General features: G+C 43.3%; 1 protein-coding gene across 1 annotated transcript; it reads left to right on the forward strand.

The window, feature by feature from the left end:
* The first annotated feature begins 15,175 nt into the window (after positions 1–15,175).
* Positions 15,176–18,931, forward strand: NPBWR1 (neuropeptides B and W receptor 1). The gene has a single exon (XM_060610527.3). The coding sequence runs from the start codon at positions 15,290–15,292 to the stop codon at positions 16,277–16,279; it is 990 nt and encodes a 329-aa protein (XP_060466510.1). The 5' UTR covers positions 15,176–15,289; the 3' UTR covers positions 16,280–18,931.
* Positions 18,932–20,092: the final 1,161 nt, after the last annotated feature.

Consider the following 20,092-nt stretch of genomic DNA (forward strand, 5'->3'; position numbering starts at 1 on the left):
GAAGCAGGTGGTAAAAGCTAAAGATGTGGAGGAGGGACAGAGGCCAGATCATGGTCTTATTGGCCATGAAGAGGGATTTACATTTTAGTCTCATTATAAAAGGAAGACTGCAGAAGCCTCGGAACAAGGGCAAGACTTTATGTGACTTACCGTTTTAGAGGATCACACTAGTGTTGTAAGATGCCGGCTCAAGATTCTCAACGGCGCGCGCGTGTGTGTGTGTGTGTGTGTGTGCAAATTTGGGGGTAGAGAGAATCAAACCAAGACGTATATGTGTTGAGTTTGAAGGGCCTGTTGGACATCCAAGGAAGGGTGTTGAAGAAGCTGACTAGAGAGTCTCCAATCTAAGAGTGAGACACTGGAGATGGAAAAGAGAGGTGACCTGGGAAACCATGGGACTGGATAATGTCACATAGGGAGTGAGTGTAGATGGGGAAGAATGACAACTAGCACGTGAGGGAATCTGACACTGAGGCTCAGGTATGGGGAAGACTAAGACAGTGGGTGGTACACGGTCCAAGAGAAGAAAACGTTTCAAGAAGGAAGTAGGGGTGAACAGTGTCAGATCACCATGGAAACGTGCATACCAAAAGCTGTTTGATCACATTTCTTTTTTCCGTCAGTTCTGAAAATCAAATGCACAAGCGTCAGAAGAGAAGTTTCTTTACATTTTAAAACAAGTATTATTAAATCGGGAAGGTCATGAAGTGGAGTAAATTAAAAGTGGGGCTACTGAACCGTAGAGATATGGAGACGAAGGGGAATGGGGGAGGGAAGAGATATAGCGAAACTCAACACTACAATAGGACTACGTGACAAATGGTAAGGAAAAGGGCCATTTATTTATTTATTTATTTATTTATTTAAAAAAATTTTTTTTAACATTTATTCATTTTTGAGACAGGGAGAGACACAACATGAATGGGGGAAGGTCAGAGAGAGAGGGAGACACAGAATCCGAAGCAGGCTCCAGGCTCTGAGCTGTCAGCACAGAGCCCGACGCGGGGCCTGAACTCACGGACCGTGAGATCATGACCGGAGCCGAAGTCGGACACCCAACCGACTGAGCCACCCAGGCGCCCCGAAAAGGGCCATTTAAAGTGGAAGCCAGTCGTCAATTTTTAACAGCAAAAATTGTTTATTAACAACGAGCTTTGCATCTAGCATTCTAGTCAAGATGGAAAACACATTATATTGCGGTGAGCTAATATTGGTCATTGACTTTATCCTCTCTTTTATTCTCCAGATGTTGACCGATCCCGACTTCGAACTTCAAGGGTTGTCTCTTTCAGTGTATGTGTGGACGGGAAGGGTGGTATGTCTTGTAATCTAGGAAGTTTTCAGGAAGGCTTAATTTGGTCCCCATGAATCGGGTAGGTACTTTGGAAGAAGCTCGACTGATTAAGTTTTTAGTATTTGTTTCGGCCCGTGGATTTGCAAGATCCTGAGCATTCTGTAACCCAGTTTTCCCCTTGGTACCTCAAATAAATACATTCTCTTTGGTGAGAAGTTAAAATGCCTGTTTTCTTTTCTGGTTCTCTCCAACACTGGTCAAAGTACCTTTCATCGCTTTGTAAAATCTCCAGCAAGATATCAGAAAAGCAAACAAGGAATGAGTTTAAATTGTGGATTCTTTCAAGTGGAATAGGGTACAGACATTAAAAATTATACGATGAAAAATATAAAGCAACAGAGAAAAACATCTATCATGTACTCTTAAGAGAAAAAAGCAGAATAGAAAATTCAGTCTGTATTTACCCCTATATGTGACTGTTCTTTTTGTTTCAATGGCAGGTTCTTTAAAGTAAAAATTTCTTTGTATTTGTGGTATTCTTTGTACTGCATGGTTAATAAATGGGATAAAATTATGAAAATGCAAATTCAAACTGGGGGTGATACAAATAACAATAGTATATGCAGAATATGCTATAATATATGGTCTAATGAAAGAATTATAATTATATATTAATTATAATGATATATAATATAATAAAGCAATTGCAAGAAAAGCCAATGCCATTCTCCTCTTCTCTCTGCTATCCCACTTTATCTACATGAGATACTTTACGAATGAGCATTGTAGGGCTATATCCTGAAATTTTACTTTTCTTGAGAAAAATGCTTGCACGGCGCACCAAACGTAAGTATCCATGTTACAAGACTGTAATTGGAGAATGAAAATGCCAAGATTAAATACTGAGATTTGTATCAACCATTGTCACTCAGGAGACAGAAACGACAGCAATAATTTGGAGGGGGGGAACATTGATATTAAGATTTATTAACCGGAAACAGGTAGTTAACTACTAGAGGAGGTTAAAAAAAAAACAAACCCTGAGGAATGCAACAATGGAAACAATAGAAAAATTGGATGAAGCGGGCCTAAGGAAAAAAATTGAGAATGAATGAACAGCTTGGAAGAGGGTCTTCCCTGAGGCTGAATTCAGACCTCAGCAGAGAGGGAGTGCCTGCCGCAAATCTGTGCAGCCTTCCCAGGGTGACGGAATGTGCTGGAGGACAGAGGTGGTAGCGACCCATGAGAAGTGAACAGCTGATGGTGGAGAAACTCCGTGGAGGGTGCTGGTCGCCCAGGATGGCTGGCCGCCACCCCACAGGAGAAAGCCCGCTGAAGTCAGGAAAAGACACCCTTCCTCTCGCTTTGTCCGTGTAGAGGTCTTTCTGTTGACAAAGCCTACCGTTGTATCAGCTGGCACAGGAGAACTGTTTACAAGCTGCAACTAAAATATCACAATGTAGGTCATAGGAGGGTCGATTTGGTATCTAGAAGGAATGGATTGACAAGTGGATTGTCAATGTCAGTGGATTGACTGTCTACCCCTTTGGTTCCTCAGATTCCATGTGTTCCCTTCGTCAAACACTTAAACTTCCACGTGGCAGTTAAACAGCTCATGTTTTCACTTAACAAGGTGCAGCTATCCTTCCCACAAGGGAAGTTCTTACCCTTTCTCCCAAATGAGGAGAAACGCCCTTCCCACAAGGAATTGTTTCGGTCATCCACCATTCTAATGACTCCTTGGATTCAGCCACCTTCCAATGAAAGTTCTGCTACCTAAAGATTGATTTGTAAAGTTAACGTCCAATGAGGATGAGTCTATGCCTCCTTCCCGATGGAACAGATCCATTGTAATCAACTGAGAAATCAGGCTGAGAAATCAGAGTTAGGATTGAATTATACTATAATGTTTTTGAGGGCATACCTTTTGACTGTGCTACATGTTGTGTGATAGAAACACAGTCATTTCATCTTTAAGAAGCTTTACACCCACGAGGATCAGAAATCTCATTCTCCGTCACTGTAAAGACGGACATGATTTTTATATTTTGTCAAGTAATTTGCTTTCTGGGATGTAAGGATTAATGTTGCTGAAGGCTGATCTCCAATAGGATACTTTCTTCCCATATTTTGGGATATTGTCTATAGGCCAAGATCCCCCAACTATTTATAATCTACTTAGGTCTCTCTTCTAATCTCCAGGATCAAATTTCCAATTTTCTCGTAAAAACTTCATCAAGAACCCCCATCACACAATTAACACGTCCAAAATAATTCCTTACCTCTACCTTCTGCAGAGCACTCCCTTCATCTTCCAGCTTTGTCTGGTCAAATGTTCTTTTTTCTTTTCTCCATAATTGGTAAGTGGTCCCATCATCCTCCTAGCCTTTTTTTTTTTTAATGTTTATTTATTTATTTTGAGAGAGAAGAGGGAAAGAGAGAATCCCAAGCAGGCTCCATGCTGTCATCGAGGAGCCTTGATCCCACGACTGCAAGATCATAGCCAGAGTCCAACACTTAACCGACCGAGCCACCCCGGCGCCCCTCTCTTTCTGAACAGAAATTCAAAACTGCTCTTTTCAAGAACAGAACAGGTACTTCCATGTCTTCATTTTTAAACACTTAATTAACTATTTAATTATTTTTTCCTCATGCAGTCTCTTTGACCAGAACTCTCCTCATCCTCATTTTACTCTCAGGGTAGCCTTCAAACAGTAGCTACCGTGTCACATCCTCAATGAGGACTTCCGTAATTTCCCCCTTATGTAAAGGACAATCCCTTCTTATGGACTTCCACTAGACTTTGCCTGAACACCACTTTGCTTTTATTACAGTACTTTATTTTATACTGCCTCTTCTAAAGCGTGTTCTGAGGAAGGCTTATCCCTTGGCGACACCCCCGTAAAGGTAATGGAGGTCTAGAGAATTTTCTGTACTGTTGTTTGTCTTAGACTTTCCTGATTTACATTAGCTGGTTGATGCTGAAGCACCTGCAACAAAGAAATGGACACAGCCTCCATTCATCTTGTTTTACTCTCTTTTTTCCTTATTATTTACTATTCTCTTGCAGGACACTTTTGCCCAATCTACTATGCCCTTTCTCACTTTTGTATTTCTTGGCATGATGCGTCATGGTTACTTGTGGGTTGTTGGAAATGCCGTACGAATGTCCACACTCTGAGGCAGGCACATCTCAGACGCGTTGGTGATGTTTTCTTCTAGGCAACTCTAGAACTGTAACAACACCATCAGGAAGCAAAGGAAATAAACGATTAAGCTACCAGAGGGAGCTGACTGAGAAATTGGAACTGCTCGAGGCCACAATTAGTGGGAAAAGTGAGGAAGACGAACGGGTCACACCATGAGATTTTAAACGGAGCGGTTATAAACTCTTGGAAATATTATCTCTGGCTTGATGAAAGCGGATGTAAAAATGGTGGGATACACTATTCAAATGAAACATTAGAGCATCTGTTGTGTTGAATGAAGTTCTGATGAGTCAGCCCAGTCAGAGAAGCGTCAAGCCTCCTGGAGACGGTCCATTCACACACCGACTTGCAATGGCGCAGTGTGCCACGACGTGGTTGATAGTGGCAGAGACCAGATGGGTTCTGGATCGTAAGAAGTTAAATCTACTTTTACCTGAGTCACTATGCTACTGATCTGGCTTCCCATATGGAAATGAGGAATCATTCCCCTCCCCCGAGATTTGATTAAAAAATTTAGTGACCAATGGGGCGCCTGGGTGGCTCAGTCGGTTAAGGGTCCGACTTCCACTCAGGTCATGATCTCATGGTTCGTGCGACCGAGCCCCCGCGTTGGGCTCTGTGCTGACAGCTCAGAGCCTGGAGCCTGCTTTGGACTCTGTGTCTCCCTCTTTCTCTGCTCTTCCCCTGCTCACGCTCTGTCTCTCTCTCTCCCAAAAAGAAAAAAAAAAAAAAATTAAAAAAAAAAACTAAAATAAGTAAGCAAATAAATAAATAATAAATTTAGTGACCACTTTGCTCGGGTCACTTTTTCCTTTAGTGCATCCTTCGGAAGCACAACGCAGAGAAATCAAAAGTGCTGTCATCTGTTTCGCGCCATCAAAAACATTTCATTTTGAAACAGTCATAACCACGCGGCTCTAAGCAGCTTTATTACCAAAAAAAAAAAAAAAAAGGAACACTGATAAATGTTGCAACTTATTTTATGATGTGAAATGTCTTCTGAGGAACATCTGTGTAAACAAAGCAGCATTATGCGTACACTTTTGCCCTCAGACTTGAGGCTGACGTTACCTTCGTTGTTCATTATTCAATCCTAATGATGCTCTTGGCACACAGGGTTCCAATATGAAGACATATTTTGTGGCGTTTTGACCCATTTGGTGTTCATCATCTTATCTTTCGAAGCTGTAAAAACAAAGTGATACCGGAGTGGTTTCTTGGATCTGTGTCAGCCTCAAGCTTCAATTTTGTAAGTGAAAAAATGATCTATTAACATCAGGAGAAAGTAAAAACATTGGGAAAAAAATGTAAAGGGGCGCCTGGGTGGCTCAGTCTGTTAAGCATCCGACTTCAGCTCGGGTCGTGATCTCACGGTTCATGGTTTTGCGCCACGCGTCGGGCTCTGTGCTGACAGCTCAGAGCCTGGAGCCTGCTTCCGATTCTGCGTCTCCCTCTCTCTGCCCCTCCCCCTCTCACTCTCTTTCTCTCTCTGTCTCTCTGTCTCTGTCTCTCTGTGTCTCTCTTCCTCAAAAATAAATTAAACCTTTAAAAAAAAAACTTTAGCAAAAAGTAACATTTGACTATGGGACTTATGCCTCCAAAGTATCAAAAGCAGAAATTCGTTTGCAGAGATTGAAATGAGGTCATTTCCTTACACGTGAGTTCTTCCATCCGAGGCGATTGATCAGAAGTGCTACGAGGTTTAAATATCGAAGTGAAAGAGGAGATCAGCCATCAATGAACTGACTGCTAAATTTCTTAAGGAAAATGTTTAACCTAAGATTGGCTGGTTAAAACTACACTTCCTGGCTCTCACAAACGAAATGGATTGAGCCCTAATTAAAATTGTAAAAACTACATAGATGTATTTCATATTTGAATCTGAATGTCGACTTGGCACTGAAATGGAATATAATAGAGCAATTAGAAGGATTTCACTTTGACAGTTCTTGATCGATCATTCGATTTAAATCATTTCTCTTGGAATTTATTCCTTCATTTATAATTTTAGTGTCGTAAATTCAAAATCAAAGAAAACATGACAACGTAAATGACATGGCCTGTGTTATACATATAAATATAAGTTCACGATGTTTTGTAACAACTCATTAACTCACTTACATTTAGTTTTCTGGAAAGGGTTTTCCTTTTTTTCTTTTTAATAGACTTATTTTTTTTAGACCTGAAAAATTGAGCACAGGGGCGCCTGGGTGGCTCAGTCGGTTAAGCGGGGGACTTCGGCTCAGGTCGTGATCTCGCGGTCCGTGAGTTTGAGCCCCGTGTTGGGCTCTGTGCTGACAGCTCGGAGCCTGGAGCCTGCTTCTGATTCTGTGTCTCCCTCTCTCTCTCTGCCCCTCCCCCTTTCGCGCTTTATCTCTCACTGCCTTTCAAAAATGAATAAATGTTAAAAAAAATTAAAAAAAATTGAGCACAAAGTACAGAGAATTTTCATGTATTCTCTGTTTAATCTAACATCTTTTAAAAAAATGTTTATTTATTTTCAGAGAGAGAGAGAGCACGAGGGGGGGAGGACAGAGAGAGAGGGAGAAAGAGAATCCCAAGCAGGCTCCACACTGTCATCACAGAGCCCAACACAGGGCTTGATCTCATGAACCATGAGATCATGAGCTGAAATCAAGAGTCAGACACTTCCCGACTGAGCCACCCAGGTGCCCCCCACCCCATTATTCATATCTTGAATTAAGGTGGTACATTTGTTGCAAATGATTAACCAATACTGATAAACTATCAGCAGCTAAAACCCATAATTTACATTAGGGATCACTTTTTGTGTTCGACAGTTCTTTGGGTCTTGACAAATACGTAAGGTCATGTATACACAGGTATGGGATCATACAGAAGAATTTCACTGCCTTAAAAATTTCCTGCACCCCACCTATTCATGTCTCTCGGCCCCTCTCCCTTCAAGCCTCGGGGGATCTCTGATCTTTATACTGTTTCTATTGTTTTGTCTTTTCCAGAACATCATATAGTTAGAATCATACAGTATAGAGCATTTCTACCTCGGTTCTTTTACTAAAAAATGTCATAGAACTTTTCTCCGTGTCTTTTTGCGGCTTGATGCCTCATTTCTTTTTAACACTGAGTACTATTCCATTGTCTGGATGGACCACAGTTTACGCATCCATTCAGCTCCTGAAAGACATCTTGGTTGCTGCCAACTTTTGGTAATTACAAGTAAAGCTGTTATAAACGTGCACGTGCAGGTTCTTGTGTGAACATACATTTTCAACTCATTTGGCTAAATACCCAGAAGTGCGGTTGCTGGATTGAATACTAAGACTACATTTGGATTTGTATCTGCCCAACTGTTTTCCCAAGTGTCTGCATCATTTTGCGTCATCAGCAAAGAAGGAGAGTGCCTGTGGCTTTACCTTCTCCCCAACTTTTGGTGCTGTGAGTGTTTTGCATTTTAGCCATTCGGATGGGTTGTAGCTCTCTGATGTTCTCTAATGATTTACCGTGTTGAGCATCTTTCCATATACTTATTTGCCATCCCCGTGTCTTCTGTGGGATTTCTATTTAGTTCTTTTGCCCATTTTTAAAAGTGGTTTGTTTTCTTATTCTTGAATTTTAAGGGTCCTTTGTATATTTTAGACACAAGTCCTTTATCAAGTATGTGCTTTGCAAATATGCTCTTCCTGTCTGTGGAGTGTGATTTCATTCTCTTAACACTGTCCTTTGCAGAGCAGACGTTTTCCATTTCAATCAAATCCAGCTTATCAATTTTTTCTTTCTCGGATTAAACTTTTTGGTGATGTATCTAAAACCTCATCACCACACCTAAGGTCACCTAGATTTTCTCCTATAGAGAATGTCTAGGCATGTTACGGTTTTTTACATTTTACATGAGGGTCTATGATCCATTTGAGTTAGTTTTGTGAAGGGTGTGACATCTGTGTTTGTGTCTAGATTCATTTCTTTTCTTTTTTTCTTTTTTCTGCATGTGGATGTCTAGTTGTTCAAGCACCATTTGTTGAAAAGATTATCCTTTCTCGATTAAATTGTCTTTGTTCCTTTGTCAGAGATCATCTGACTATATTTTTGTGGGTCTATTTCTGGGCTCTTTATTCTATTCTATTGACCTACTTGTTTGTTCTGCCAATATCACAATGTCTTGATTACTATAGCTTTACGGTAAATCTTAAAGTCAGGAAGTGTCAGTGCTCTGACTTTGTTCTTCTACATTGTGTTGGCTATTTTGGGTCTTTGCCTTCCAAATAAACTTTAGAATCGCTTTGTTGATATCCGCAAAATCACTTGCTGGAATTTTACTTTAACAATTGCATTGGATAGATAGATTAAGTTGGGAATAACTGACATCTTGACAACATTAAGTCTTCCTATCCAGACCATGAACTATCTCTCCATTTATTTAGTCCTTCTTTGATTTACTATATCAAAATTTTATAGTTTTCCTCATATAGATCTTATACATACTTTATTAGATTTTTGCCTAATTTTTTCTTTCATTTTTGATGCTAATATAAATGATGCTATGCTTTTAATTTCAAACTCTAGTGTTTCATTGCTAGCATATAGGAAAGAAATTAAATTTTTATACTAACCTTGTATCCTGCAACCTTGCCATAATCACTTTATTGTTGATTATTTGTGATTTTATACATAGGCAATCATGTCATCTGTGAAACGAGACGGTTTTAATTCTTCCTTACCAATCTACATACTTTTTATTTCCCTTTCTTGTCTTGTTGCATTACCTGGTATTTCTAGTATGACTTTGAAACAAGAGTGGTGAGAGAACAACTTTGCTTTGTTTCCAGTCTTAAAGAGAAAACATGTAGCTTATCATTAAGTATGATATTAATTGGAAGTATTCTGTTAATGTTTCTTCTTAAGCTGATGAAGTTATTCCTGCTGTGAGTCTTATCAGGAATGGGTGTTGGACTCTGGATTGCTGCATCTATTGATATAATCAGGTGATTTTTCTTCTTCGGTCTGTCGATGTGAGATATTACATTAATTGATTTTCAAATGTTGAATCAAGCTTCATACCTGGGATAAATCCCACTTGGTCATGAGGTATAATTATTTTTATACACTTTTGGATTCAATATGCTAATATTTTGCTGAGGACTTTGTATCTATGTTTATGAGAGATATTGGTATGTTTTCCTTTCGTGTAATGTGTTTATCTGATTCCGGTATTAGGATAATGCTTTCTCACAGAGTGAATTATGAAGGGTTTTCTTTATTTCTATTTTCTGAAAGAGATTGTAGAGAATGGACATAATTTCTATTTTTCTGCTTTGAAATTCATTGATTTTTGCTGTTATTTTTATTATTAATTTTTCCTATTACTTTTGATTTAATATGCTCTTTTTTCCCTACTTGCCTGAAGCGAAAATTTAGATTATTGATTTTAGATCTTTTTCTATTCTAATATATGCATTCAATGCTATACCTTTCCATTTAAGCACTGCTTTTACTGCATACTTCACATTTTGGTAAGCTGTATTTTCATTTTCATTTAGTTCAAATTATTTAAAAATCTCTTTTGAGATTTCTTCTTTGCCCCATAGGTTATTTAAAAGTTTGCTGTTCAATCTCCAAATATTTTTGGGTTTTCCAGCAATGTGTTACTGACTTATAGCACAATTCTGTTGAGGTCTAAGAGGAAAGATGATATTGTTTCTACCTTTTAAATTTGTAAGGGTCCAGAACATGATCCATCTTAGTGAATATACTATGCGAGCTTGAAAAGAATATGTATTCTCCTGAAGTTGGATGAAGTATTCTATAAATGTCAATTAGATCTAGTTGATTGTGTGTGCCATTCAGTTTTAACATAGTGTAGCAAAATTCTTAAGAAAGAAATAAAGTACAAATAAGAATATTAGGAATAAAAGGAATGAGATTAGGAATGGAAAGAATGAAAGGAATATAAGGAATAAAGTAGAGTCAGAGATAGCGTTAAATGAGTTTTTAAGACAAACTATGGTATTTGCATGTAAGAAAATACTATAAAGGATTAAAAAGTGTAGCTAAATAATAATGCATCAAATAGGCAAATCTGGATAAAAGCAGAGTACAGAAAAATATCTAGATGATAGTTTTTATGTAAGTGTTAGAAATACTCAAAACAATATAACATGTATTCTGGACACAAAAAATGTACAAAAACAGTATAAAACATGAAAACGACGTGCACCAACGACAGAATTATGGCTATTATTTTAGATGGAGACCAGCATTTATATTGATTTCAAGGCACAGAGATACTTTTTCTTTCCTCACTGTGCTGGCTAGGACCTGCCGTATAAGGTTGAATAAAAATGTGGAAAGAAGACATCCTTGTCTTATTGTTGTTTTTAGGGACAAAACATCCAGTCCTTTATCATGACAAGTACTGTGAATTTGATGTTTCTATCTTTTCATTTCTGCCTTGAAAACTCTTTTTTTTCTGGGCTGAGGAAAAGCAATTTTGGAAGTTTTAGTAACACTAAACTAAGACATGTGATTATAGTAGATATTAATGTTCTTAGTACTCAAGATTCAAGTATTTTATTGCATACTTTTAAAATAAGAAGAGTTTTTAATTTAACATTTTCTTATTAATAAACAAAATTGGTTCAAGCAGTGCAAATTACTATTGGAACTCTCTTTTTTTGGCAATTTTGTGGGTAGGCTTCAGGGTATATAAAGTATATTTCTATGTAAAAGTATATTTTATAAATCTATTTATTCACTGTGTGTGTGTGTGTGTGTGTGTGTTTATAGCAATGTCACAAATGCTGGAAGAAACACCTTCCCTATATATTCTTAATTTCTTCTCAATAGTTAGTATTTTATGACCAAAAAATACTATTATGGTGATTTTTATAAATACGATGTTTTTTAATAACACAAAAGTAATACACCCTCATTATAAAAAATGTTTTGGAAATACAGAAAAGTACAAAGAAAATAAAAATTACCACTTTGAGGAGGGCACTTGTTGGGATGAGCACTGGGTGTTGTATGTAAGCCGATTTGACAATAAATTATATTCATAAAAAATTACTGCTGAATTTATATCTTACCAAAATATTTTAAAAATATTTTGATGTACATGTTGCATAATTGCACATACTTATACATAATTATGTACATGAAAAGACACATACACACATACTTTTTAATTTAGTATTGTGCTGTATAGAAAACTTTAGATATTAACTCCTGCTTCTAGTTACGACAAAGCAGCTTGCATCACACAAACCCTCCTGTTATGAGCTACCATAAAAATTGAGAAAGAAAACTAACAGCTGTTTGAAGAAATTGGGGAGCAACCAGGAAAGCCAGGATTTGAGAAACCAGATTGAAGTAGAGAGAGGGAGGAGGGTAGGAAACACAGAAAAGAGCATGAAGGCCTAACACACATGTAATTGGAGTCCTGGTAGGAGCAAAGAGAGAGAATGAGACAGAATGGTAACTGGAAGAGTGAATGCTGATGGGTTTCCAAAATTGAAAATAAAAAATAACTAAAAAAAAAGATCAAGTCACAGATGCAGATGCTTTAAAAATCCAAACCTGAATAAATGGAAAGAAAACCACCCCTACCCATCTTAGTTTGCCTGCCAAAAGACAAAATCAAAGACAGCTTAAGAACAGTTATAGAAAAAAGGCAAAGTACCTTAAAGAGCTACAGTAAGACAGGAAACCACTTTTCCAATAGAAACAATGGAGTCAAAAAGAAAGTGTCATCAAAACTACTGAAATGAAAAACCTGAAAATCTAGAATTTCATATCCAATTTTTATTTCAGCTGTTTAAATAAAAACATGTAAAACTAATGAGTTAATGAAATGTGGGAAACTGAATAATAAAATAATTCATTTTAATCCAAAAGAACATAAGAAAGGGGAAAAAAAGATGAAAACAAGGTAAGAGAAACAGAGAACAAAGAATAACATAGTAGGTAAACCCGAATATTGCCTGTGACTACATTAAAGACATTATGAACTAAAGCTTCCATTCAAAGACAAATATTGTCAGACTGGATCAAAAAACCTTTGTTATGTTTGTGTAGGACACATTACAAAATTTGCTTAATGTCTATTTATTTTTGAGAGAGAGAGAGAGACAGAGCACAGCAGGAAATGGGCAGAGAGAGAGGGAGACACAGACTCTGAAGCAGGCTCCAGGCTCTGAGCTGTCAGCACAGAGCCCGACGCAAGGCTCGAACCCACAAACCATGAGATCCTGACCCGAACAGAAGTCGACCGCTTAATCGACTGAGCCACCCAGGCATCCCCTATATGGGACACATTTTACACATTAGGACATAGAGAGTTTAAAATTTAAAAAAAATCAAGAAAATACATTCTTTGATAATACCAAGAAATAGCTGCAATAATACCAAACAAAGGAGACTACCTACAAGCAGTAACCCAGTTAAAGAAGGATATTTTGTAATGATAGAAGAGTCCATGCCACTGGAAAAGATAACAGTCTGAAATTGATGTGCGCTTAACGGAATGGAATCAAATTATGTACTAAAAAATTAACAAAATTAGAGAAACCTATATTCATTGACTGGTTATTTTTTTTAACAATATCTGTCCGTAACTGATAACGCAATCAGATAAAGATACCAATAGAGAGAGAAGATTTAAGGAACATAATAATAAACTTGACTAGTTGACATACCTAGAGTTTGGCACCCAAGAAAAGCAGAGCACACATCATTTTCAAGTATACAGGAAAGACTTAGGACGAACAACGATATACTGGGCCATGTTTCAACAAATACCAATGAATTGAAATCACATTGAGGATGTACACTGTCCACAGTGTAATTAAGCTAGAAATCAATAACTAAAAGAACTGGAAAATCTCCAAATATTTGAAAACTAAGCAACTACACACACACACACACACACACACACACACACACACACACGCATACACATACATACATATATACACAGGTATACATACGTGTATATATGTGTATTATATATGTTTTATATATATATCATGTATAACCTTTTTTGTTTCACTTAACATTAGATGGTGTTTTCTCGCATATTTTTAGCTCATGGACATAGCCTGAATTTCCTGTCATCTTCTTCACAAAGTGTGAAACTGCAGGGAGCTTAATTACACAGAGCCTAGTAAAAAGAGAAGGAGTGGGTAAATAAAGCGTTTGTACTCCTGCACCCAGAGATTCTTCCACCGGCCACTCCCAGCCTCCTCCTCAGTATCTTAGCCTCTCCTCTAAAAATGCCTCATAAGAGACCAAAAAATGCACTTTATTTGGACTTTTGCCTGCTTTTGTGGGAAGGAAACCTGTTTGAGGGAAGCAGGAGAGAATCCCGTGGTTTAATTTGCGGTTCTCCCAGAGGGAAGGTGGGGGAAGAGAACAGGAACTGGAGAGAACCAATACCGAGTTGATTTCATCCTGTCCTCAGAGGTGGGGTGCCTAGGGTGAGTTCTCCTTTCTGTAGGGGCTCTGAGAGAGAGGGAGATCGCAGTCCAGGTCTGCCTTTATTCGGCCTCGCTCGGCCACAGCGCTGTGAACGCAAGGGTGAGTTCTCTTCCCGGGAGAATCAGGAATGTGTGTTGGAGAATCAGGACAGTGTGTTGAACAACCGGCAACATTTTATGAAATACGCATTAAGAGTCGTGGTACACTGATACATGTATATGCATAACATATAGAGAGAGACTAAATAAAGTATCTCAAATCGTTGACCTTTATTTGCTATGAACGATCTTGTGCCTGTGAAGGCCAGAGTATTAGAAAACGGCCGATTTGTATTTTAAAATTGCATTCACTTCTCCCTTCTGTGTCGCGATGCAGTACAAATGTAACTTAAAATTTAAAATTGCATTAGCTCCTTTGGGGTATGGGGTTTTAAAAAGTAGAATGGGAGCCAGAACCGCATTGCTCTTTTAAAATAGACCACTCACCGTCCCCCCCCCCCTCCCCGCTTTGTTTCTCTTTAATTCTTAGCAGGAGAGCTTTTCATTTATTAATGTAATTAATACGGAAGGGAAAAAAAAAAGGATTGCTGAGAAACGCGGCTCTCTACCCCACCGCCGGGGCGGGGGACGGTGGGGAGGCGGCCGGGTCAGCGGGGGCGCAGTCGCGGCTGCGCGGTCCCGGAGCTTGCAGGAGCGCGGGGGCTGCACCCGCGTAGACGCGCGCTGGCGCCCGGGGCCGAAGCGGGGAGGCGGACGCCGGGCGGGCTGGCGCCGCGGCAGTCGGCGGTCTCCCCACCTCCCCGCTCCGGGCAAAGGCGGCCCCTTCCCCGCTAGCTAGGTGACCTAGAGATCGCTACTGAGCTCACTCTTGGAGAGGACGCACGGAAGGTGGGAGACCCGCGTCGGCCAGGGGCGTCTTAAAGCGGAAGACACAGGTTGGTGTTTTTCCTACGAAGGGTCAGGACTCGTTTCTCTGTCGCACTTTGTTCGAGGTGTTCAACTGGTTACGATAGGATTTCAACAGGTGGCGGAGAGAGGTCACGTGGGGGAGGTTGGGGCCGCCGCGGCGCCTCTCCCCTCCCCTCGGCACCGCGCCTCTCGCTGTCGCCGCACGTCTGTCATCGTAACCCGACCTCTCAATTCCTTTTTGCAGCCCCAGAGTCCGCGGCGACCGCGGGGGAAGAGGACCGCGGGGAACGCGCCTCCGCGGGGGGGGTGGTGGAGCCACAGGAGTCGGAGCGCGGTCCGCGCGGACGCGGCCCCGGGGGAGCCGCAGAGCCCGGCGGGGCGGCCGTGGAGGAGACGGGGTCGCCGGCTCCCCTGCCCTCGCCGACATGCACAACGACACCTTCTCGGAGCCGGGGCCCGCCAACGCGTCGTGCCCGGGGCCCGCGCTGGGCTGCCCCAACGCGTCGAGCCTGCCGCCGCCGCTGCCGCCGCCGCTGGCCGTGGCCGTGCCCGTCGTCTACGCGGTGATCTGCGCGGTGGGGCTGGCTGGCAACTCCGCAGTGCTGTACGTGCTGCTGCGGGCGCCCCGCACGAAGACCGTCACCAACCTGTTCATCCTCAACCTGGCCATCGCCGACGAGCTCTTCACGCTCGTGCTGCCCGTCAACATCGCCGACTTCCTGCTGCAGCGGTGGCCCTTCGGGGAGCTCATGTGTAAGCTCATCGTGGTCATCGACCAGTACAACACGTTCTCCAGCCTCTACTTCCTCACGGTCATGAGCGCCGACCGCTACCTGGTGGTGCTGGCCACGGCCGAGTCGCGCCGGGTGGCCGGCCGCACGTACCGCGCGGCGCGCGCCGTGAGCCTGGCCGTGTGGGGGCTCGTGACGCTGGTCGTGCTGCCCTTCGCCGTCTTCGCCCGGCTCGACGACGAGCAGGGCCGGCGCCAGTGCGTGCTGGTCTTCCCGCAGCCCGAGGCCTTCTGGTGGCGGGCGAGCCGCCTCTACACGCTGGTGCTCGGCTTCGCCATCCCCGTGTCCGCCATCTGCGTCCTCTACGGCGTCCTGCTGTGCAGGCTGCGCGCCATGCGGCTGGACAGCCACGCCAAGGCCCTGGACCGCGCGAAGAAGCGGGTGACGCTCTTGGTGGTGGTGATCCTGGCCGTGTGCCTCCTCTGCTGGACGCCCTACCACCTGAGCACCGTGGTGGCGCTCACCACCGACCTCCCGCAGACGCCGCTCGTCATCGCGGCCTCCTACTTCATCACCAGCCTGAGCTACGCCAACAGCTGCCTCAACCCCTTCCTCTACGCCTTCCTGGACGACAGCTTCCGCAGGAGCCTCCGCCAGCTGCTGGCCTGCCGCGCTGCCGCCTGACCCCCGCCCCGCCCCGCTCCGCTCCGCGCGCGCCCTGCGCCCGGGTCCCGGCCGCGCCAGCCCCGGCGGGTGCGGAGGGAGCAGGCGCCCGCGGCGCTCGGAAACTTGCCGGAGACGCAGATTCCCTGAGGCTCCGGCTCAGACCTCGGGAATCCGACGCGCTAGGGCTGCGTCCGAATTTGAATTGGTGAAGCCCTCCCGAGGATGCGGGAGCACACTGAGTAGAAGGACTGTTGCGGCCGAGGACGCACGCTCACTTCTCTCTAATGCCAAAGGACACCGAGTCGACCCCCCGAGTTTGACAGGGGAGGGGAGGAATGGGGAGGGGAAGGGGGCCGGTATTGCTGGGAATCCCCTGCGCCGCCCCCCTCTCTCCTGCCGCCCAAGGCGTTCGCAACCCAGGCTCTAGGTGGAGCCCTCGACTCTATCCCGGGATTCGGGGGTGGCGGGGACGGGGGCTGGAGGACGCCGCGGGCGCCCCCAGGCGTCGGCCCCGCGCTCGCCCTGCACCTTGCTTCTTCGATTTCCGGCACTGACTGCTCAAGCCCGCGACCAGCCTGGCCAGGACCTCTATCGAGTCCTTCTTCCCTCGCCCTAATCGCTGCGGAAGCGGGTCCGGTCTCGTGCATTCCATCGCCCACTCCTCCGGGGTGCTAGGGGGCCCGTGGAGCGCGCGGGAGTGTGCGCGCGCGTGTGTGCGCGTCTGGCGGAGGCGTGGGATTTGGGTGAAGGAGGCTGGAGCTTGGCTGTGACTACCCACCACGGTGGTAAGAACAGTGAAGGTTCCCCTTTCCTGTTTTAGCTCCTTTTCTCTCTGCCTTTGGCTTTTCCTGCCTCCGCTTTCACTTGAAAATGCTCCACGACTCTCAGACTCCGGGGGAGCCCGGCTCGCCCGGCTCGCAAAGGCCGGGAGCCGCGGGTGTCCCAGGCGCGCGGCGGTGGCGCCCCCTTGCGGAGCCAGCTGCTCCGCGCAAAGCGTCCTAAAATCCCGCTCCGCCTCGGAGCGCACCTGCTGAACTGCTCCTTACACTTCTGGGGTCCCCGTCCTCGCTGCTTTCCACAAATGGCTTCAGTCCTCCTACGCCCCTTTGCCCCAGGTGACCTCTCCTACAGCTTGGACCGGTTCGTCTCAATTCTTCGTGCGAGTATTGTTTTTCAGGACCGAGAACTTCACAAATATGTGTGGCCTAATGTCACAAAACTTGTGTGAGGACCGAACGAGATTACAAAGAAGTGTGTATCCGTTCCTTCGATCCCGTTCTCCTCGCATTCTTCATCCCTTTTGCCCGAGGGAGAGCCAGGAAGCCGAAATGGCTCAGACCCTCATCTTTGCCCCTATTGGATTCCTTTCCACAGGGAGCTGTCGATTCCCTATGGTTTGTTCCTTAGTGCAAGTCAGGTGAACCCGGTAAATAATCCGATTCTGGAATCACAAGGGAGCCTGACCAGCCCTCTATCTCTATTTCTGTCTTTACTAATGGGAGGCAAGCGGATTAAGAGAGGGAACTGAGGCTTTGGTTTGCCCAATCATAGGCACTTTACGCCTCAGACACGAGGGCAAAGCCTTAACCAGCCTAGAGTCATTGATTACAGTGTTTCGAAGGGCAAGTTTTTCTTTGGGATGGATTCCAAACAGGAATGAAAATTTCTAGAAACATCTGTTTCCTATAGCGCAGGGTTAGGTGTGAAAGAGAGTGTGAATGTTCCCAGCGGGTTTTGCTTGCTTAGTTTGGTGGGCGTGAATCCATTTCTCGATTATTTAGGTACAAAATACCTTTCAAAAATACATAGAAGGGAAAAAGTCTCCTTTGCGTGGGAGAGAGCAAACTCCCTTTCTGATTTTGGTCAATGAGAATTGCTTCCTTCGACCTCAAAGTTATTCAGAACAGTAATTCGTAGCTATCAGCTTTTTAAAAAAAATGTAAATTTAGAAACCTTCTATCTTGGGTAACCAATAATGGTAAATCGTCCAAAATACAGGGTTTTTTTTTTTAATGTCTCCATTACATTTTCAATAATGTACGTTTGAGCAGTCCTCTGCCGGCCGGTGGCCTTCGGAGACCCCTTGAAATTCATTGCAGTATCTTTCAAATTTCTTGGAAACATTTTATTGATTTTCTTTATGACTCACAAAATTCTTCTATGAATCTTGAGTGACTTTTGAAAATTAAAGTTTTAAGCTTAGAGTCACTGCCACGTTATATCTCTGGTGATGGACAGAGAATCAAGTGGATATCTGGCCACAAACACAGCCGGTTGAATCCTGGGGATTTGAAACTCCATCGGTTTTCATAAACTCTGCAGCTGTACTTTGACATCCTCTGGACGCAGAGCCGGGGAGAGCTGAGTGACCCATCTGTCCACTGTATCCTCCCTACCACGGGTTCGCCTGGGCAGTCTCGGAATCTTGGACGGAGACTGTTGGAAAAGATGGACTGACATTGTTGTGTTGGCCACAGCAAGGCCTGGGTTGGGGTCCGTACCTACCATGGTGTGTGTGGGATTAAGTAGGACTTTCACCCTGGCTTCCTAATCCCTGGATAAACGATTGTGCCATCATTTCTAGGTTGTTGCCTTCATATTAGCACGGAGAAATCCAAATCGCTAGTCCACATTGAGACAAACCCAGTTTAAAATGAAAGCTGAAACATTTTCTGTTTGATGAGTGGATGTTCCATTGCCCGAGAACATGGGAACCATCATTCAGTCGCCTCAGTGCCTCCGCGGAAAAGATCCCTGAATGGGGAAGCCAGCGAATAAATAGAAGTGTTTGACAGGGCAAGATTAAGAATGAAATCTTCTTCTCCTTTATTTCGGTTGATTGTGAGAATGATGTCTAACTGCTAATTAGGACAAAAAACTCTAGAACGTAGGACGGGCAGAAAAGCACGATAAGCTTTTATCTTATAATCACAAGCCTCGTTTCTTTAATATTTGAGCCACTCGTGTGGAGAGTGAGATGGGAGAGAAATCGCTTATGTTATTTAGCCCACACGTCACTATTTGAGTTAACGGTAAGTACAGGTAGGGCTCACATGTGTAAGGTGGAGAAATTAACCAGAAAACCCCTCGCACTTAGAGAAAGCTTGCTGTTCCCCAGCAACTTGCTGAGAAAACAACAAACGATATCCCACCACGGATGGCACTCATTTATACTTACCCCCATTAAGGAAAGGATCAGGGGATGCTTCACATAATGGTCGTCTACTAGGGTAGTTTTGGGTCTGGCATATTCGTCCCATTTCATATACAGGAAAAGTAAGATACAAGGAAAGGGGGGGGGGCATTTGGCCGGGTACACAAAGACTAATCAAGACCAACCAGAGCCATTTCCTCTTCTAGGAATCGTCTCATCCTGCTCCAGCAGAGATGAGGTGTATGGCAAGTGGGTAATTTGGAATTATTAGGCCATAGAAGACATTGATGTCTTGGAGATATTTAATTGTTTTAAGCAAGGTGTGCGTACTGTTTCATCATGGGATACAAAGGGAGGATAAGGGATAAGATTTACTAATAGAACGTCTCTCCTAATTCAGAATCTTGAAGGAGTACGGTGTTGTTAAAGGTTATATACAAATAAAAAGTTCCTGGACAAGGGCGGGCTGCATGGCCCCCTCAACTGCAAAACACCGTATGCCCTGTAATCCCCATGCTTTCTGCATATGGAGTGGTGCTCTAGGATGCACCATTCATGGAAAATAGGATGTTAATGGTACGTTTGTTTATACTGATTGCAATAGATGCCATTGTCCTTTGGTTTAGGGCAAGGTACATTTATTTATTTATGCCTTATCTTATAAGGTTACCTGAAGA

Source organism: Panthera onca, chromosome F2, assembly GCF_046562875.1.
Source record: "Panthera onca isolate mPanOnc1 chromosome F2, mPanOnc1 haplotype 2, whole genome shotgun sequence".
Classification (NCBI taxonomy): domain Eukaryota; kingdom Metazoa; phylum Chordata; class Mammalia; order Carnivora; family Felidae; genus Panthera; species Panthera onca.